This window comes from Podarcis erhardii, assembly GCF_964252035.2.
Source record: "Podarcis erhardii genome assembly, chromosome: 4".
Taxonomy (NCBI): domain Eukaryota; kingdom Metazoa; phylum Chordata; class Lepidosauria; order Squamata; family Lacertidae; genus Podarcis; species Podarcis erhardii.
Window position 1 is genome coordinate 77,588,916 of NC_138508.1, and position 20,266 is coordinate 77,609,181.

Here is a 20,266-nt window from a genome sequence, read left to right on the forward strand (position 1 = left end):
ATTCGTTTCAATCTGTCTACTCTGAACATTACTAATATTGGGCACAGCCTCTAGTTTGGAAGTACCATACCCAATGAAGCTGCAATGAGAACATTTATTTAGTTGGAGAGGGTGGCTTATTTCTCAAATTACTGTAGCACAGTCACAAAGGGCTCTTCTTCTGTTATGGATTCTTGATCTGAGATTCCTGCATTCCAGGGGGTTGGACTATGATTCTATGATTCTAAGATTTTCTTCAGTGATCTGCCATTGAAGATTTGTATCCTGAAATTAGATTACAAGAATCAAGCTGACCGATGAAAGACATCTCACATTCATTTCTTTTCTTCTAACAGTCAAGAAGAAGGGAAAAACTATTCTTTGAAGCAGTTGTGGATCAAGAGTGTTAAAGAGGCGGACATCAATTTTTCATACATATGCAATTTTGTGGCAGCTGGTTACCCTGAAAAGCAAATAGTTACACTGCAGAAAGGTACTGTATGGTTTTTTTCTAATGCCCGGCACCCACAAGGAATATTAACTGGGGCCCATCTGTGGACCAGATACAACGGAAGTGCAAAGCACTTATGCAAGGAAAATCAGAGCTTTCGTGTGGAAGCCTAAAAAGTAGTCCTCTGGACGGGAGGCTCAAATTGTTGATAGTACAACGATTTGTGCAATACTACAGTACTTACCGGTAGTATTTCTGTCTCAATTGAGTGCTCCCTTCTTTTAGAATTAGTTTACCTTATTTGAAAGGAAGTGGGAAATAGCAACGGCAAGGGTAGCTCAGTCAGTAGAGCATGAGACTCTTAATCCCAGGGTTGTGGGTTCAAGCACCATGCTGGGCAAAAAAATCCCTGCCTTTCAGGGGGTTGGACTGGATGACCTTTGTGGTCCCTTCCAGCTGTTCAACTCTATGATTCTATGTTTCTGCCTGCGGCTTTCTCTCTTAGCTGACAAAACTGGTGATAGTTCCCTAATTGGATCTAGCATCCTGGTGTTGGTTTGATCCAGGAAAAAGACTAGTGCCGGATCTCTCAGCACAGGTCAATGTTTGTAGTGGTAAATACATACAGGGCTGCTACTTTTTCTTGCCGATCTTGGTCTGAGATTGTAATAGACATGCTTTCCCCCCAGCTGGACATTTTGACTCCTGCAGTCTTGCTGTGGAGACAGCTTGTCAGGAAGATTTGGTGGGGAGGGGGAAAAGTGTTAAGCACCCACCAGTTCTCTCTTTCAAACGCTCCTCCTCACAATCACATTATCTCAACAAACATGGGAGTTTTTTTGGGAGGGGGCACTTTGGTCGCCTCTTGGATGTTGAGTGTAAATGAACAAGAACAAATGGATTTCTTGGGGCTCAGTTTGTTAGAGTTTGAGAGCAGATGAAGCATGAGCACACGAATTGAGGATAGATAATCATCATCATCATACTGTAATAATAATAATTAATAATTAATAATTAATAATTAATAATTAATAATTAATAATTAATAATTAATAATTAATAATTAATAATTAATAATTATAATAATATACTATTTATACCCCACCTATCTGGCTGGGTTTCCCCAGCCACTCTGATTGGCTGCCAACAGAACATTAAAAACACAAAAAAGATCAAACATAAAAAATTTCCCTAAACAGGGCTTAGATCATTGGATCCTTCTTACACCTTGGGGCAGAAGCAAGAGGCATGACAACATGTGTTATCCCTTTTTCTGCATAAAAACATACTGGGCAAACACTTAATAGCAGAGTGTTCCAGCATCATTATAGACCAGGGCCCCCCAATGTGGTTCCCTGCAGGTTTTGTTGAACTCCAGTTCCCATCAGCCTCAGCCAGGGGGATTATGGGAACTGTAGTGAAGCAACACTGTGGCGGGAGGGGTATGTTGGCTACCCTTGAGATAGACTTATTGCAATTTTTCTTGAGAAGAGTACTTATTTGGAGGGCTCTGTCTCAATCGTGTGTTGCCTCCTTTTGTTTTCCAGAAACGAATCAAGACTTACCCTTGTGGGTCTTTACCCCTGGAATTATCGCAGTGATCTTGCTTTCCCTTGTTTCTGTTCTTGTGGTCGTTCTGTCTGTGATATTCAAAGTTGACCTTGTTTTATTGTACAGAGATATCACAGGGAAGGATGAAACGATTGGAGGTAAAACATAGTAAGGTTTGGTTTAGGGTGGGGTGGGTGGAGAGCTGTTTTGCCTGAGCAAAAATGAAATTTGTAGGTCTTGGTTGGGGAGGTAAACAGGGTTGTATTTGCTTTTTAAGCTTTTCTGTTGCAGCATTCCCCGGTGGCGACAGGAATGACCTTTAAGTTTATTAGGCTGCATGGAATGAAGAATAAGTTGCTACCTTCAAGAAATGCAGGAGGTGCACAATTAGTTCCAGTAATTGCACAAGGAATGTCTTTTTTAAAAACAGACAGAACACATAAATACTTCACGGGTGAATTAATTTTTTACAGATGGAAAAATATATGATGCATTTGTGTCTTACCTGAAAGACTGTGTACCCATATGTGATGAAGAGAGAAAATTTGCACTGAACATATTGCCCACAATATTAGAAAAACATTTTGGATACAAACTGTGTATCTTTGAACGGGATATCTCTCCTGGAGGAGGTAGGTGGATGTGTTGTATCTTACTGAGTAGTTTTTGACAATATGCAAAAATTGCCAATAATAATAATAATAATAATAATAATAATAATAATAATAATAATATATTTACATGCCACCCAACTAACTGCGTTGCTCCAGCCACTCTGGGCAGCTTCCAACAAATTAAAACATCAAACACAGCAAACAACAAACCTTAAAAATTTTCTGATACAGGACTGCCTTCAGATGTCTCCTAAGTCAGATAATTGTTTATTTCCTTGACATCTGATGGGAGGGTGTTCCACAGAGCGGGTGCCACTGGTTCCCTGTAATTTCGCTTCTCACAACGAGGGAACCATCAGAAGGCCCATGGAGCTGGATCTCAGTATCCAGGCTGAACGATGAGGATGGAGATGCTCCTTCAGGTATACAGGGCAAAAGCCATTTAGGGCTTTAAAGGACAGCACCAATAACCCCTTTTCATGGGTGTTAACCCTGATTCTTTTTTGAAAAATTAAAATGCATACTAAAATGAGGGATGTTTTGTAGCAGAATTTAGCCATGCAAGGTGTACTTGAGCAGTTAGGAGCTATGTTAGAAGAAATCTGTTAATCTATTTATAAGTCAAATCTAGTTGCTCATAATTTTCAGATTTGTAATGAACTCCGACTTGGATCCAACTGACTTCAGTATTTTCACAATTCAAACCAAGGTCAAGTTAATGTATATTTTTTCTACCTTATGGGCTGCATGACTAAGCAGCCAAACTCATCTTTGTGCATGCTGAGTTGTTTGGAAATGAACAGATTGCGTCTACAAAGAAATAAAAACAATATCATTTGCACGGGTGTGGGATGACTTAATATTGTCCCCTTTACTCACGTTTTGCCAAGGGAACCAATCATTTTAGAAGTCTGGACCTGAACTATTTCTTGCTGGAAGAAATAGCCTTATCAGCCTGTATGTTTTCAACTATCTGCTATTGGGCTTTGATTCACATTACTTCCCCCATCGTCCTTGAGGTCCAGAGAGAACGTTGGACATATGAAACCACCATATACTGAGCTGGACCACCCAGTATTATCAATTTTGACAGACAGGAGTCCCCTGCTACATTAGATCTGACAGATATATTAAAATTTTGGAGGAGAGAAATTCCTTTTCTTTCTGCTGCATTATTCTAAGGCGCTTTTCAGATTGAGGAAAAATGGACGCTTAGCCCTTTTACCGGGTGGCTGGCCTTGGCCGCCTGGGCAGCCGGCTCAAGCTCCCGCCAGCTGCTTCAATTCATACTGGCCAATGGGTGGCCTCCTCTTGGAGGCGGGGCAGTGCCTTGCTAGCTGAAAGGGCATAACAAATGTTTGTTATCGGGGCGGGGGGGGGGGGAATGTAATATCTTGTCCTTCTGTAACGGAAGGGGGAGGGAAGCCTACCAGAGAAGGGGCGAGTCCTTGGCCTTGTTACCCTTAAGGCTGACACAGATGTTTGTTTTGCTGGAGAGCAGTGCTGGTGGTTTATTGCTCTGTGCCAAACAAGAATCTGTGACCATAGTAGGTGACGGTTTTATCGTTTGGTTAACAAGTGGTGTAGATTTAAAGGAAGAATGAGTTGCTTCTGATAATATTGCAGACCAGGTATGAGGTTCTGCCGTTTACATGCCCACATGCCTTCCTGCCTTCGTAGAAGTCATTTCCTCACAGTTTCTCAGAGACCTCAGAACATCACATTAGAGTTGTGCAGAGTTCATCAAGGGCAAAAGAAAACAACTGGTGCCCTTTAAAGTATTTGCAACCTGCCTTTTTCTTCTTTGACTCCAGGACTCTGTCCTGATGCTGAAAATAGACTTCTTAGTTGAAAATGGACTTCTGACTTTAAATTCTTAATTCTAAGTGTGGGATGGGGGGGAGGAGGAGGATGAAATTGCTTGGTTGTGAGTGAAAGGCATTCTGCACATGCCCAGAATCGCTCACTATTGCCGTTTACTGGAATTTTTGCTAAAGAATTCTTTGTCATGAACTCGCTGACTAATTGTGGGCTAGTCACTTATTATTGTGCCTCAGTGTTCTCCAGCTGTAAAATGTGATACGACCCATAGTTATATAGTTATATTGTTACACACACACACACACACACGCACACACACACACGATATATATACATAATCTGTATTCTAAAATTAGAAATAATTCACTTCAAACTTTTCCATTCTGCTTTGTGGCAGAAGAGACAGCACTAGCACATTTCCACAGGCCTCTCATGTTTGTAATTCATGTAATGTATTAATAGACCAATGCTATTTCAGATGTTTCCATTCTAACTGCTCCCTCTTCTGCCTGCAGCTGCTGTCGATGATGTCCAGTCATATATTGACAGGAGTAGAAGATTAATCATTATACTGAGTAAGAACTACATCTCCGACAAAGTCATGTTTGAACTTGAAACCGGGCTTCACAAGGCCTTGGTTGAAAAGAACATTAAAGTGATACTAATCGAATATATGCCTATTCGTGACTTTGATTTCTTGCCCAAGTCTTTGAAACTTCTTTCACCAAGCCACGTGGTGAAATGGAAAGAAGAGAAGTCACTCGCTTTAAATTCCAGGTTTTGGAAGAAGCTCCGCTATGCGATGCCTGCTAAGCCCTCCTCAATGATGGAACCGGCTAGTTTGTGAGATGTACATTCAGGACAAAGCATGACCAATTCAGCCACCCCGATGGGCTTCACTCAGCTTTCATCTTAGTAAGGCTACTAGCTTTATATCAGAGTCCCTTTAGAACAAGATGTTGCTACAGGCTGCTGACTGTTTGCAATTAGAGTGGCTATATTTGGGAAGTTTTGTGTCTCATATCCCCAAAACAAAATGTGTCAGAAAATATACCGTGTGATCTTTGAGCAGATGCAGCACTCTCTGGAAGCCAACTCAACATAGGACTCAATAGAGAATATTTTGTCACAGATGTCATTCATAGGTTTTCTGCCTTCAGTATTGCAGACCCTGTCCTGTGGAACTCCTTGCCAAGAGAGGATCAGCAGGAAACACTCCTGCCTTCTTTTATAGTTCTCTTAAAATTGTAATATTCAGACAAGCCTTTGCCATGTGAAATTATTTTTACCAACCTATATTTATTGATTTTTTTAAAAATGGTGTTTATAATGATTTTTTTAAAAAATCTTATAGTAATTTTGTATGCTGTATATTGCCTTGCTGTATTTTTTTATGAAACTGCAGTCTATAGATATTTCCAAAAAATAAATGTCTGCATCTGTGTGCACACACTCCAACTGTGGTGCTATTTTTACTTTCAAAAGACACGCTGGGTGGGAACAAGATATTTGTAGAAATATAATATATGTTGCCATGGTTTGTTATCTCACTTTTAAAACCAGACGTTGCTGAATCTGATAAGGAGCTACAATAAACCACAGTGGATTAGCTGTCTGTCTTCAGATTTATTGAATAATGAAAAGAAAATGTCAATAGTATTTTATACGTAAAGGTAAAGGACCCCTGACCATTAGGTCCAGTCGTGACCGACTCTGGGGTTGCTGCGCTCATCTCGCTTTATTGGCCGAGGGAGCCGGCGTACAGCTTCCGGGTCATGTGGCCAGCATGACTAAGCCACTTCTGGCAAACCAGAGCAGCGCACAGAAACAGCGTTTACCTTCCCGCCAGAGCGGTACCTATTTATCTACTTGCACTTTGACTTGCTTTCAAACTGCTAGGTTGGCAGGAGCAGGGACTGAGCAACGGGAGCTCACCCCGTCGCGTGGATTCGAACCGCTGACCTTCTGATTGGCAAGTCCTAGGCTCTGTGGTTTAACCCACAGCGCCACCCGCGTTCCACAAATAGTATTATACTTGGTTGCAATAATACCTTGGTGCTGTATCAAGTATGCAGAGAATGACTAAATTGTCTACAGTTATTTAGTACTGTCTGATTTTCAAGTAGCAAGGTGTCTGCTGATTGGGTTTACTCACTAGGAGGGATTCCATATTGCCACTTCAAGCTGCAAGCCTTTTTCACTTGCCCATTTTTCACTCTCTGTACATATACGTACTACAGCACTCCTGAAAAAAGCACAATAGCAAAGAAGTTGAACGAGATGCAAAGTTGAAATGCCAAAACAGAAAAGTTTCAGGACTCTGGTGCACAACAAGTGAATGTGCAAGCTCCGTTGGTAGGGTCACCATATTTTGAAGAGCAAAAAAAGAGGACACATTTTCTGACTTCTACTTTTAACTATGGGTTGCTATGACATCTCTCATGTTACATACCTGAGAGAAAGAGGACCTGTCCTGGAAAAAGAGGACACATGGCAACCCTGCTATTGGAGAAAAGAAATTGAAGGCTGGTGCAGGGAACAGGAGTCTGAATAGCTGGGGCAAGGTTCAAGGATGGGATTATAATCCCTTGTCTGGGATGAAACAAGTCAATTAGTTTCCCTACTCTCTATAGCAAGCAGTTTAACTTTCGTCTTGATGAGAGATTGTTGTATTCACATTGCACCCATTTCCAGCTTCGACAGCAGTCTGCAGGGGGCAAGCACACAACATTTTACCTGATCACAATCATATAAATGTTGGGCTTTGTGGTTTTATGCTTGGTGCAGGAAGCAGCCTTCTGACTTATTAACCACAGCCTCCATAGGGTGAGGAATGCTTATCATGACTACATGTCATCTGGTAGTTTAAACTGTTGAGTCGCTTCAACTGGACAGAAGTTCATTCTTTTCATATTCACTAGATACTACAATGACAGATAAACCATGGATGTAAACAATCTGTATATTCCGGTGCCAGACTGGCACCAACCATATACCACATTTGGGTGGGTGGGTGGGGGTTATTGAGTTGTTTTTATTTTGATTATGTGTTTTCTGGTTTTATCTTGTGATTTTTATCTTGGGAACTGCCCTGAGACCTCCAGGTATAGGGCGGTAAACAAATCTAATAAATAGTAATAAAATAATGCAAAATAATATTGAAGGGGCTAAAATGCTTTTGTTTGTAGTGCATTTATTTATATTCTGGAAGTGGCAACTGCCTGTAGGTGTTGTTTATAATGGATGAGCTAATCTAGGCTTCCTCAGCCTCGGTTCTCCAGATGTTTTTGGCCTACAACTCCCATGATCCCTAGCCAGCAGGACCAGTGGTCAGGGATGATGGGAATTGTAGTCTCAAAACATCTGGAGGGCCGAGTTTGAGGAAGCCTGAGCTAATCTGTCATTTTGGATTCTGTTTCCCTTTTTTCCATTCCTAAATTCTCCACATTTCCACAGCCGTTTGCATTTTTTAATAAAAAGAAATCCTTGTGAAAATTCATCTGCATGTTTATCCACATTATCCCAATTTTGCCTAATATGCAATATTCTTGCAAAGCGGTTTCCCCTAAAATAATGAATTTTTGTGCTCTATTTTCACCAATATGTAGCATTTTTACTTCAGTATATAGATTTTTGTAGACATTGCTTGGCTGAAGGAACTGCATTTCAAAATTTGGACAAGTGTGAATTTTAGTTTGCCTTTAAATGCAAACTGAATCAGATTTCTCTCCCATCCCTAATTTTCATTATTAATCCATATGACCGGCCCTCAATACATTTTTATGTACGGCTTACAAAACAATCATGCAATATCTAAAAATACAGAATAGAATTCTTAAAACAGCGCAGTAAAAATAGCAACATAAAACTTTCCCTAGTGAGGACAGAATAAATACTTTTTAGTTTGGCTTAAAATACAAATTTAAAAGGCCTGTGTAAATAAAAAGGTCTTCAGCTGGTGATGTAAAGAAGGTGCCAGATTACCCTCTATGGGAAAGCTGTTCTATTACTAGGGTGACACCACTGAGAAGACCCTCTCTGTTGTAACCACCAGTTTCATTGACTTGATGGCAAATTGAGCTGCGCATCCCAAGGGTATCGGGTAGTTATATGGAGAACTGTAGTTTCTACCCACAGAGCTACAGTGCCCAGCGCCTTTAAGAACCTCATGATTCTTTGGGGGGAAATAATGTGCTTCAAATGTAGGCTGTGGGTCTTCAGTTTTTCAGGCTCCCTCTTTCACTTGCAAATTCAGAATGATGGCACTGTTGAGATCATGCCCACAGACTCCTTTTATCAATATTGAGGCTCCCTCAGAGGCCAGAAGCCTGTCTGTAATTTGATAATTTATTGTACAAGGATGAAAAGGCAAGAGGGAGAGGAATGCTCAATACCTTCATCTTTTCCCACCCTTACACAGTTGTACCTTGGATCCCGAACGCCCTGGTACTCAGACGTTTGGCTCCCGAAACCCAGAAGTGACTGTTCGGTTTGTAAATGTTCTTTGGAACCCGAACGTCCGATGGGGCTCTCGTGGCTTCCAATTGGCTGCAGGAGCTTGTTGCAGCCAATCGGAAGCAGCGCTTTGGTTTCCGAACGTTTTGGAAGTTGAATGGACTTCCAGAACGGATTCTGTTTGACTTCCAAGGTACGACTGTACATTGAAATAAAAATGTGTCATATGCTTTTCGTTTCAGGGCAGAATTGCAAGCATCCATTGCTCGTGTGAAAGGGCAAGAGAGGATTCACTCAGTGCCTTTCCCAATTGTCAGAAATGACCAACTCACATCGTGTTTCACTTCAGAGGCCCAGAACTAGATTCCAGTTGGTGACCTGGGATGATGAACTGAAGGGAGAAGGATAGGGAGGGGGAAAGTGGGGTAGGGGAGAGAAAACACGGCAAAGGAAGCCTCTATTGGTCTACACCCTTCATTACTGATTGCAAATTTAGGAAGTGTAAGGGGAAGCAATGTTGTTGCAAACTTGAACACTTTTCACATAGTAGCAGTGTGTTGTAACCATGTTTCTTACACTGTTTCCCCTGCCCTTTTTACAAGAAAAGTTGCTGGAAATGTGTACTTGATGAAAAAAAGAAAGAAAGAAGAGGTGACGAGGCAAAGGAAATTCTGATTGAAAGGAAACTCACACGCTATATCCACTTGAGAGCTAACCACAGCTCTTAACACAGCTGCGTAGATGCAGAGGGAAGAAAGCCTTCTCAGGTAACAGTCTCTTTTCAGAATGCAAAACTTTTAATATTATTGTTCTCTGATTACTTTTCAGCAAACCTTTCTATTTACTTAAGCTGAAGAGGTTTATTTTCTGAATGTCTATTTCTCTTTCCTGTTTTGCCACTGAGAATTATATTTCAGGGGTGATCGTGATCCCCCACTTTCTGTAAGTGAATGGAAAGAAATCTATAGGGTTTTGCAGAGGGAATATCACATAGTGTTAAAAGCTGATTTATGTGCTGGCATCCTTTATTACAAAATCTGAAGTAAAAGTAAGGCTCTCTGTAAATGGGTAATGTAAATGCTATCTGAACAGTCCCCTCCCTGAGTTGTTTAGTGGAGAATATAAAATATAACATTCTACTCTAACGCTGTCTTGCAATAAATATTCTGAAACTGTAATACTGGCTTTGTATTCCAACACACCAGTCACATATGTTCATTTCACCATAATACCCTAATAGAGCGATTTGACGCATGTCTGTCTGAAGTTCAGAGGGACTTACTTGCCTGCAAGGGGCCAGGAAGTGTACATAGGGTTGCGGCCTAAGATTTCTCCAATACCTTTTTTAGTATTTTGAATGAAAGCTATAATACCATCCTATTTCAGAAGACAATTATTTATTATTTCATTTTATTTTATTTACTAGATTTATATACTGCCCTTCAACATAAGTTCTCAGGGAGGTGCACAGAATAAAATACAGGACAAAAACAAGTAAACAAGCTATTCAGTCTATTTATTAGATTTAGATATATAATCTTAAATGACAGATAAAGATGCCACTGGGTTCACCAGTGAAACATTTCCTCACGATGTAGGAAGAGCAATTATTTACCTTAGTATTTTGTAGCACCCCACTAAAGTAATAAACATTGTCTTTCTCAGCAATCCCAAAGGCAACACAGTATCCGTGGTTTTTTTTCCATATTATAGATGGTGAACGCCAATTGACAGCAGAACCCAGAAAATCCAATGGCTAAACCAAACTCAGAACCCGGAACTTCCAGGTTTATAGAGGGTGCTCTTAATAACCACACCAAACTTGTACTTGTTATGGGAACATTGGTTCACCTAGCTCAGTATTCTTATTTTTTAAAAAACACAAATTTTATTTGGTTTTTATACTAATACAATTGCCTGGACTGAATGTTTTGCATAAGCCCCTACTTTTACATAAAGCTGTCTCTGGGTTTTTTGACAAAACGCTTTTCACAGTCCTAACTGGGAGATGGCAGGGATCAAACTTGGGAACATGCACCTAGCCTCCTATCAGCTGCAATGCTGTGCTTACCAGGAGGGAGAGAGGTGAAGTGAGAGCCACTGCTGTTCCTGCCTTGCATTGACCTTCCAACCACCACACCCTTCCTCCCATCTCTGCCAGAAAGCACTGTGTGATGCAGCCAAGGGGAGGTCAGGCGTGTGGCAATACACTTCCTTGCCTGCTGTCTGTGTTGGGACCTGCAGAACAGCTGCTCTCTCCCTGAGCTCTGGCACTTAATCTCTATAGGTGGTTCTACAACAATGTTCTTCAAGGTTTACTCTGAAGAATGCTGAGATTCCTTGGAAGCTTCTGGGTGATGGCTGATGCTTCCTTGAAAGGCAGACTGCTGAACAGCCACCTTCTCCTGTAATGTGCAGCTACGGGGTGTGTGTGTGTGTGTGTGTGTGTTCAGTGACTGCTGGGCCTGAGCCAAAACAGCAGCTGTACTTTGGGACATTCTGTTTTGTTTGTTTTTTAGAATTTTTTTAAATTAGGAATTTAGACAGAGCATATTATCTTAAACATATCATTCTTAATTCCCCCCCTTTCCCCTCTCCCCCTCCCATAAAACAACCCACGCACCCTCCCCACCCCACCCTGACTTCCCTCAGTTCCTATCTCTGGTTACTCTATAAATGCTATTATCTGCATGTTACAAAATTGTATAAAACCTTAATTTGTCTAACTGGTTATTATCAATAAAAAGTTTGTGAGTGTTTCTTCAAAGCCTGCCAAGGAGTCCAATTCACTTTGTTGGATCTTTAGAAACTTTGTAAAAGGTTCTCATTCATCTTTAAAGTCACAGTTATTCTTGTCCTGTAATTTATATGTCAGTTTTGCCAGTTCTGCATAGTCCATCAATTTCTCTTGCCATAATTCTTTACTCGGGATTTCCTCGTTCCTCCATCCTTGTGCTTTTAAGACTCTCGCCACCATTGTCGCACACATGGTGATATTTTTCAACTTCTTTGGCATACTTTGGGACATTCTGGATATTTTTCAAGGTGGGCAGAATTGGTGAATTGCTGGGAGGTGTGGCTCCTTCCCTTCCCTTTCTGAAACAAAATTCTCTAGGGGTTTTGCAAAATGGAAAGCAGCTCCTGGGAAGGAGGAATCATGTGCAGGAGCCGAGGCTAAGAGCCAGAGATTCTGCTTAGCTGAGCAGGTCCAACCTGATATGATGGGGAGATTACAGAACTAAGCTGTAGCAGGTATAATACTTTTTTTACAGAAGAGGTGCAGAACCTATGGCCCTCCAAATGTTCCTGCTCTCCAACTCTATCACCCCTAGAAAGATCTGATGGGAGTTGAAATCCAATAATATCGGATAGACAACAGGGTTCCTACCCCCTGACTTTCCCCACCACAAACCCCATTGGCTATGAAATACTCCTTTTTGCCTGGACTATCTTTCCACCTAGCAGCCATCTGGAATGAGTTAGTTTCAAAGAGAGTTGGCCACTTATTGTTTTGTTTTCTTTTGTTATGTTTTTACAGCTGTAGAAAATAATCCCAGGGAAATACATCAGGCCATCTCTGCCATGAAGGTTCATTGCCAAACGAAGAAACGCAGTGGTAGAAAGCAATGCTAATACTCTGTTATCTTTTTCTGACGTTAACGGAAAGAGCAGAAGTCAGAGGTTTTAGAGGTAAGACATTGTGTTATACTCTTCCATAATATGCTTTAAATGCTCATTTTCAAAGGTGGTACAGTCCTCTCAGCCCACATTTTCATAGAATCATAGAGCTGGGAAGGTCCCCAAGGGATGTCTAGTCAAAGCTTCCTCAAACTCAGCCTTCCAGCTGTTTTGAGACTACAATTCCCATTATTCCTGACCACTGGTCCTGCTAGATAGGGATGATGGGAGTTGCAGTCCCAACACAGCTGGAGGGCCAAGTTTGAGGAAGCCTGGTCTACTCCAACCCCCTGCAATGCTCACAGGCCATTGCATGTTTTATGCCTGCATTGAAAAGTTTGAAAACTGTCATCTTCTCAGTAGCAGGTTTTTGATATTGCACCCGATTTCTGCACGGGGAGGCCTTCAAGTAAATGACAACTCAATGTATTTTCTTTGACACTGACTAAGCTATAGAATCCCACAATTAGCAATGGCAGTAGCACAGCTTCCATATTCCACCCCCCTTAATGTCCCTTTCTGCAGGAGCAGGAAGTATGTTGGTTGCCTCCACAATTTTGCATCCTTCACATTGCCTAGGTACCGGTGGAGAATATTCAGATAAAATTCTGCAAAGTTTTCTAAAGGGGCGAGAAGAATAAAAAATCTGAGGGAGCTTACAGACCCCTCCTCCCCACTATTTTATGGTGGGATTCAATCACTTCTTGTCCAGTTTAGGCTGCACAGTTAAAGCTGATTTGGAGCTGTTATGAAACAAACCCAGAATATTTTCTCTTTTTTGTGATAAGTGATGGGAAAATGAAGGCAAATACTTGCTGCAACATCATTTAATCTCCCCACAGTCAAATGCTTGTGGGACAGCTTGTCTGGAATTGACCCAAGAATGGAACTTTTACCTGATTGCACGGATCTCTTTATCTTTTCAGAATGTCTTCGCAAACAACCTGATGTGAAGTACCGGGCCATTAGTGGCCAGGCATTTGTTGTGTCATGTGACGTACCACCAGAGAACCCTGCCTCAATTTTTAACTTTTCTCGTCTTCATGAAAGCCAGCTTCAGTGGATCTGGCAATCAAGAGATGGGAGAGACCCAGTGCTTCTCAGAAAAGAAACCATCAACCCTAGACTACAGGGAAATGCCCTTTGGTTTAATCCAATAACAGTTCAACATTCTGGAACATATGTCTGCAAGAACAGGTCGGTTGCCATGACACATCTCAGTCAGACCTTTTGTGGATGTTTCCACTAGTATTTCAAGAATTCTACACAGAGCTTATTTTCTTCATCATGATTACTATTTATTTCTTAATTACATTCAGTGTGGTCTACCCAGTTAAACACTTTTAAGTCTCATTTGTTGAAGGGGGAGAAATGTAAGCATCAACTTCGTGTTTGGAAAAAGAGAGAGAATTAATTGTGCTTAATGAAGCCAGAGCATTCATTTTAAAAGGCTTATATTTCATTTTTGTGCTTTCAGGGGCCTCTCAGGCTGTTATTCTATTAAGTACTATACATACCCGGGTGGTGCTGTGAGTAAAACCTCAGCGCCTAGGACTTGCCGATCGCATGGTGTGCGGTTCGAATCCCCGCGGTGGGGTGAGCTCCCGTCGTTTGGTCCCAGCTCCTGCCCACCTAGCAGTTCGAAAGCACCCTTAAGTGCAAGTAGATAAATAGGTACCGCTTTATAGTGGGAAGGTAAACGGCGTTCCGTGTGCTGCTCTGGTGCCGGTTCGCCAGAGCAGCTTCATCACGCTGACCACATGATCCGGAAGTGTCTGCGGACAGCGCTGCCTCCCGGCCTCTAGAGTGAGATGAGCGCACAACCCTAGAGTCTGTCAAGACTGGCCCGTACGGGCAGGGGTACCTTTACCTTTACCTTTACTATACATAAAATATGAACTCTGTCTGCTTAAACACATTCCAAATCAAATAGCACTTGCCTTTGTTGTTTATATCTTGATACATTCTCTGGACAATTTCTATTTTAAAAACCCCACTGTTATTTTAACAACATTTTACAAATGTTCATCATTCAGACTTTTTTTTACCTAAATGTTACATATTACCTTAGTACCTTATTATCTGATCGTGACAAATTACGTTATAGTATATTTGAAATGATAAAGGTAAAGGTAAAGGGACCCCTGACCATTAGGTGCAGTCGTGGCCGACTCTAGGGTTGTGGCGCTCATCTCGCTTTATTGGCCAGGGGAGCTGGCGTACAGCTTCTGGGTCATGTGGCCAGCATGACTAAGCCGCTTCTGGCGAACCAGAGCTGCGCACGGAAACGGCGTTTACCTTCCCACCGGAGCAGTACCTATTTATCTACTTGCACTTTGACGTGCTTTTGAACTGCTAGGTTGGCAGGAGCAGGGACCGAGAAACGGGAGCTCACCCCATCGCGGGGAGTCAAACCGCCAACCTTCTGATCGGCAAGTCCTAGGCTCTGTGGTTTAACCCACAGTGCCACCCGCGTCCCTCTTTGAAATGATAGTTAGTGCTAAATTGATAGGCTAGGATCCAAAGATGTCTTGTCCCAATTGGAAAGGCAATTCCACTCACAAAAAGGAGGTTTTGTGATTCCTGCCGACTTTACCTCCATTTGCTCTTCTCTGCACCATAACCTACACCATCCCCAAGGCTTCCCTTATTCTCAGGATCTAGCATTTTTTGGGGGGTGCTGGAAGTAGCAGCATGGAGACGGGACAGGAATCACTTCTGGATCTTAGAATGCATTGCCACATTGTGACTAAAGCAGCCTTTTCCCAGCCTGGCACTCTCTATAGCATGCTCCTTCTACCCTTGAAATAAATTGACCCGTTGGAACTCACTGCCCATTGATGTTAGGCAATCATATTCTTCTTTTTAAAAAAATAATTTTTATTGAATGATTTTATGTTACAAAAAACAATACAGCCATACTACCACTAATTAAGAAATAAAAATTACATACATCAGTATTTAGTTTGCTATTTACCATCTTATTTCCTCCCAAACATTCCATACAAAAACACATATATGTGCAGACATCCACATCCGCACACAAAATGTTAATAAGGAAAGTAAATATTTTTTCCTCTTTTATCTTCCAAAATCTTTTCTTCAACTTTGACTTCTTGTCAAGTCCCTTTGCATATATTTTATCTTACAATCAAATGTACACAAAACAATAAACCTTTCTATATAAATTTTCCAATACATTCTAAAAACATAATAAATCCTTAATTGTTGTCCACCTCCTTTTAGTTCCTTTATCATGCGAATGCTAGCATGGAGTCAAAACTATTATTGTATTTTTGAACATATCTTCTATAACCATTTTCCCGCAAATTTTTGCTTTGAGTTTCCTCTGAGTTAGGCTAACTTGTTAGGCTAACTTGTTTTTTAACGTTGGATGTTATCAGCCATTTTAATGTATATTTTTGGTAAACTTTGTAGAGGTTTAGTGGCAAGTAAATAAATGACTACCGCTCCCATCAGTCCCAGCCAGCATGGCTATGCTGACTATGGCTAATGGGAGTTGAAGTCCAAACCATATGGAAGGCATCAGACTAGGGAAGCCTGATCACATATATCTAGTCCAATATATATCAATAAATTGATATATCAATATCAATATATCTAGTCCAGTATATATCACTTTTCACAATCTAGCTTTCTCTGTATGATTTTACATGTGTTTTCTTTTCATGCCACACAGGAAAAGAAAGTGTGCCAATATTTTCATAGATGTTCAAACAAGGAAGATGACCAATTGTTCAGATAGTAGCGTGAGTAACTTGAACCTACTTGTTCTCAGAAAAGGAGTTATTCCTTGTCCAGGAAAAAGCTGTTACAGTGATTTTCAGCCGTCAGAGGTGAACTGGTACAAGGTACGGGTGCCACTATCTTTAGAGCACTTTGTTTTATCAATCTGAGTCACACTTACATGCAACAAATATACTTGTGGTGAGTGTGGGTGAGGGAAACTTGCTCTCTGGTAGTGTAATGGGTTGAAACTATTTCCACTACAGTTATTTGATGAATGAATCACTCCGTTGCCTGGACTGGTATCTTGGTAAATGATGGCATGTTGAGAGCACAGTTACAATAAACTTGGAAAGACATGCCCAAGGGTGTTTGGTGAAGCGTGGATATGAAAATTCACCAGTCTTTTTTGTAAATATTTTTAAAGGCCTCTTTATTTCCATTTTGTAATTGTTTGCATTATAGATCTTGCTCCAAAGTTAATGTGCTTTTAAAAGACCTTTGAGTCACAGGCTACAAATAAAATTTGGAACTATAGCTCTGTATGGGTATTTCAAGTCAATATTTGAGATGGTTACTGTGTCCTCATAGTTCCCATTCTATGTTACCTTCAAATCCATGCACAACCCCTCAAAATGTTCTATTTAAAACCCTGTGGCAGGGAAGAGAACACGGGAAGGGATTTGGAGCAGAGAAATGGTGGGTAGACTTAATGACTTTCCAACAAGTTTGCTTTCCATCTGGGTTGTTTTACTCTTGCAAAATTCATGGTAGCCCTTATGATAGGACTAGGGCTGTGTTGTTTAACCATGTACCCTCAGTCGTGCTTGGACTACAGGTCCCCTCATCCTTGACAATTGGCTAGGCTGCTAGGGATAATGGGAGCTTAAATCCCACAGCTTCTGGAGATCCAAAGTTGAAGATTACTGGACATGGGGAGCAAATGTAAAATTACTCTTGCAACATCACCCCTGTGACAGATGTTTAGACTGGTTCAGAAATGGTGGGAGAGGGAGGGAGATGGATTTGTGAAGGGAGGGAGCAACAGTGAAACAGGAAAAGAAGGATCTCCCTGGATCTGGGATGGGGAACATCTAGCTTTCCAGGCGTTGTTGAATTCCAACTTCCATCAGACACAGCCAGTGGTCCAGAGCTGATGGGAGTTGCAGTCCAGGAACATCTGGAGGGCTGCAGGTTCTGCACTCCTGCTCTACATCCTCAAACTCATTTAGCCATGCCTCTTTCATTTTCCTGAGCCACCCCCCCCCCCACTGAGATGGGGGAGAAAGGGACTGGAGCTATACCAACAAGAGGAAAAGGGGTGCCTCTTTCCCTCACATTGATTCTCCTAGCCATTTTTAAAGTTGTGGAAGATAAAGGGAAGGGGTTGGTAATTTGGGGGAAGGAGGAGTATAGATCAGCTATATGTCAGCTGCCAATTCCTGTTTTACACAGCATTGCAATGTTTGTTTGCTTCTCTTGCCCCTTAGAATGGATTAAGAGTAAGACTTCAAAAGGACAAAAGACCATCTCTGAGATTTGAGGATGATAGTATAGTATTATATCATGTCTACGATGCAGATAATGGTACTTATGTATGTGATTATACACTGACTGACAACAATACCCAGTGGACCATGAGAACAATAGTAAATGTAACTATCATTGGTAAGTCACTTTACATCCAGCTTAATAAATGGTTCTGATGTAATGCTTTATTCCACCCTCTATTGTGTGGGCAGGTAATCCCTCCCCTTACCTGGCCTGGTTTCCCTGGCAACACTTCCCCCAGGTGGGATTGGACAACTCGCTGGGGTAGGCGGGGACCTCCAGGTATCCCACCTGAGGGAAGGCAAAGCCTATGCTGATGGGGCCACTCCAGATCCAGGGCTGCACGCGTCCACGCAAAAGGCGCCCCCCGTTTTAAGTGGGGAGCGGTCATTCTGGCAGTTGTATTATATTACATTGTCTCCTACGATTCCCATTTAGTCTCTTCCATTTATATCTTTAAAGAAAAATATATATCTATAAATGCTATTTGTGTAGGTTGACTGAACCTGTCATATCAGACTACTGTAAATACAAGATTACATTAAATAACTTTACTTGGAAGTAACAATGTGCTTTGTGTCTATTCTATGATATACTGCATCATAAAAAATTCCTAAATCCTTATTAACGCAATACCTTTAATTTGGCCAACTAAAAGGGCACAAAATAGTTCTCAAGTCCTAATAAATGTTTTGGATCCCACCCCCCTCCCCTAAAAGCTGACGCAGCTGCCTTTGCTGTTTGTGTAACTTAGGATATATAGAGCTTTTAAAATACGGTGTGTATGCTAATGAATCACCCTGTGACCTATGTATGTGATTTTAAGTTGCTTCCAGGAGCCATAGAAAGCTTCTTTCAGTCTCCATGGAAATAACACGACATGCCTAATTGCACAGTATATCCATTTATGGCTATTTGATGCCCTTCTCTTTCTCCACCAACAGAAAAGTATTACCTGCGATTTAGTCATTGATTTTCTCACAACATGTTTAATCTGGTTATTAATTCTACATGCAAAAGGTTCATTGGAAATTCCCTAATAGACCCCTTTTTTCATGTCGTAGCAAAAGACACTATCAGTCACCCAGAGGTTCTGGATCCCCGTGGTGTGAGAATCCTTGAAGTAGAACTTGGTAAACTGACTACGTTCTTAATTTGTTTTGTAATGTTGGCAATAATCCAGTGCTATTATCAGTGCTATTTTTCTAGAAAAAGAGGTGCTGGAACCCACAATGAACACCTCTCTTGTTGTCTTAAAATGTCAGTGGCGCCCACCTGAGAGGTGCCGGAACTGAGTTTTGGTGAGTTCTGGATGAAAACAAACTCCTGATGATTATTATATCAAATATTATTATATATGACCACTATTGAGCTCATATCCTGCTTATGGGTTCCTCCTAAGCATTTGGTTAGCTCAGGCCTGGCATAGCAATTGGACAAAGTGAGGCATCCATCCCTCCAGCACATTGAAGGCAAAATCCATGATGCCATTTTCCCATTTTTCCTCATGTGAGGACGGCGGCCATTTTGGGTGCCATGATTGTGTGCAATTTCATGCCATGTTCCCCCCTGAAAAAGCACCTTTTCCCAGGCACAATACCCCAAAACACACTTTTTTGGGAGGGGGGCGGATTGTGGCATGGAACCACGTGAGATCACAGCGCCCAAAATGGTCATCGTCCTCTCGTGAGGAAAAACAGAATGCCCCAGTTTTTCTGGGACACTTGCTGGGTATGGCAGTTGCCTCAAAAAGCTGGTGCTTTGTGTGGGTGGGTAAGGAGTGGGATAAAGCCTCTGGGCTCCATTTCCAAAAGGTGGAAAATGATGAAGTTGAAGCGGCTCTCCTGGTGAGGCAGAGCTGCAAGGCTAGCTTCTCAGCTGACATGTTGTTCCTACTTACTGGGGGAAAGGATGCAGTAACAGGCGCATTGGCACACCAGTGGGAGCACCAGATTGTCTCCATGGCAATGTTTCTCCAGCCTCTCCCCTCTCCCTCCCGATAAGTGGCAGTGACACACCTTCCAGTGAGTTAGGGGACTTCTCCTGCATGCAAAATCAGGCTCTGGATGAAACCAACAGTGGGCCCAATGGTCAAAAAGGCGGTTTCTGCATGCACTATAGAGGGGCAAATGGGGCTTGTCAAACTGGGAAGGCAGCCCATCTAGAAGAAGGAAAACTCTGATCTGATCCTAAACCCCCGCTGCCTTGCAGAATATCTTCGGGAGGAGAAAAGGCTAAGGTATAAACCCTAGACAAATCCAGAGTGGAGTCCCTAAGATGGTTGGATGGTGTCTTGTACGCCTCCTTCCCGCAACTCCTGCAGCCAAGCTGGTGCCAAACATATCGCTCTGCTTTCCTTTGGACCACATCAGCAAGGCAAGGGGGAGGATCTTGTTGTCTGAACAGCCCAGGACCGCCA

The 20,266-nt window shown here is 41.8% G+C and overlaps 2 protein-coding genes and 1 long non-coding RNA gene across 6 annotated transcripts in view; 2 read left to right on the forward strand and 1 right to left on the reverse strand.

Moving 5' to 3' along the window:
• IL18R1 (interleukin 18 receptor 1) overlaps window positions 1–6,027 on the forward strand; it is a 20,315-nt gene extending 14,288 nt beyond the window's left edge. For all 4 annotated transcript variants that reach the window (XM_081858172.1, XM_081858175.1, XM_081858173.1 and 1 more), the window contains 4 exons: window positions 336–472; window positions 1,978–2,139; window positions 2,455–2,613; window positions 4,932–6,027. In XM_081858172.1, the coding sequence (XP_081714298.1) occupies window positions 336–472; window positions 1,978–2,139; window positions 2,455–2,613; window positions 4,932–5,263 (790 nt within the window). In that variant the 3' untranslated portion in view covers window positions 5,264–6,027. The remainder of the gene's footprint in view (window positions 1–335; window positions 473–1,977; window positions 2,140–2,454; window positions 2,614–4,931) is intronic.
• LOC309339876 lies at window positions 1,962–13,584 on the reverse strand. Its single transcript, XR_014155595.1, has 3 exons — window positions 13,446–13,584; window positions 6,572–6,661; window positions 1,962–2,070 (listed from the first exon to the last, which is right to left on the reverse strand). It is a non-coding gene; the product is annotated as an uncharacterized lncRNA (long non-coding RNA).
• IL18RAP (interleukin 18 receptor accessory protein) overlaps window positions 11,164–20,266 on the forward strand; it is a 20,792-nt gene continuing 11,689 nt past the window's right edge. The window contains exons 1-6 of the mRNA XM_081858147.1: window positions 11,164–11,296; window positions 12,410–12,561; window positions 13,476–13,746; window positions 16,250–16,421; window positions 17,787–17,964; window positions 18,912–18,980. Of these exons, the coding sequence (XP_081714273.1) occupies window positions 12,498–12,561; window positions 13,476–13,746; window positions 16,250–16,421; window positions 17,787–17,964; window positions 18,912–18,980 (754 nt within the window). The 5' untranslated portion in view covers window positions 11,164–11,296; window positions 12,410–12,497. The remainder of the gene's footprint in view (window positions 11,297–12,409; window positions 12,562–13,475; window positions 13,747–16,249; window positions 16,422–17,786; window positions 17,965–18,911; window positions 18,981–20,266) is intronic.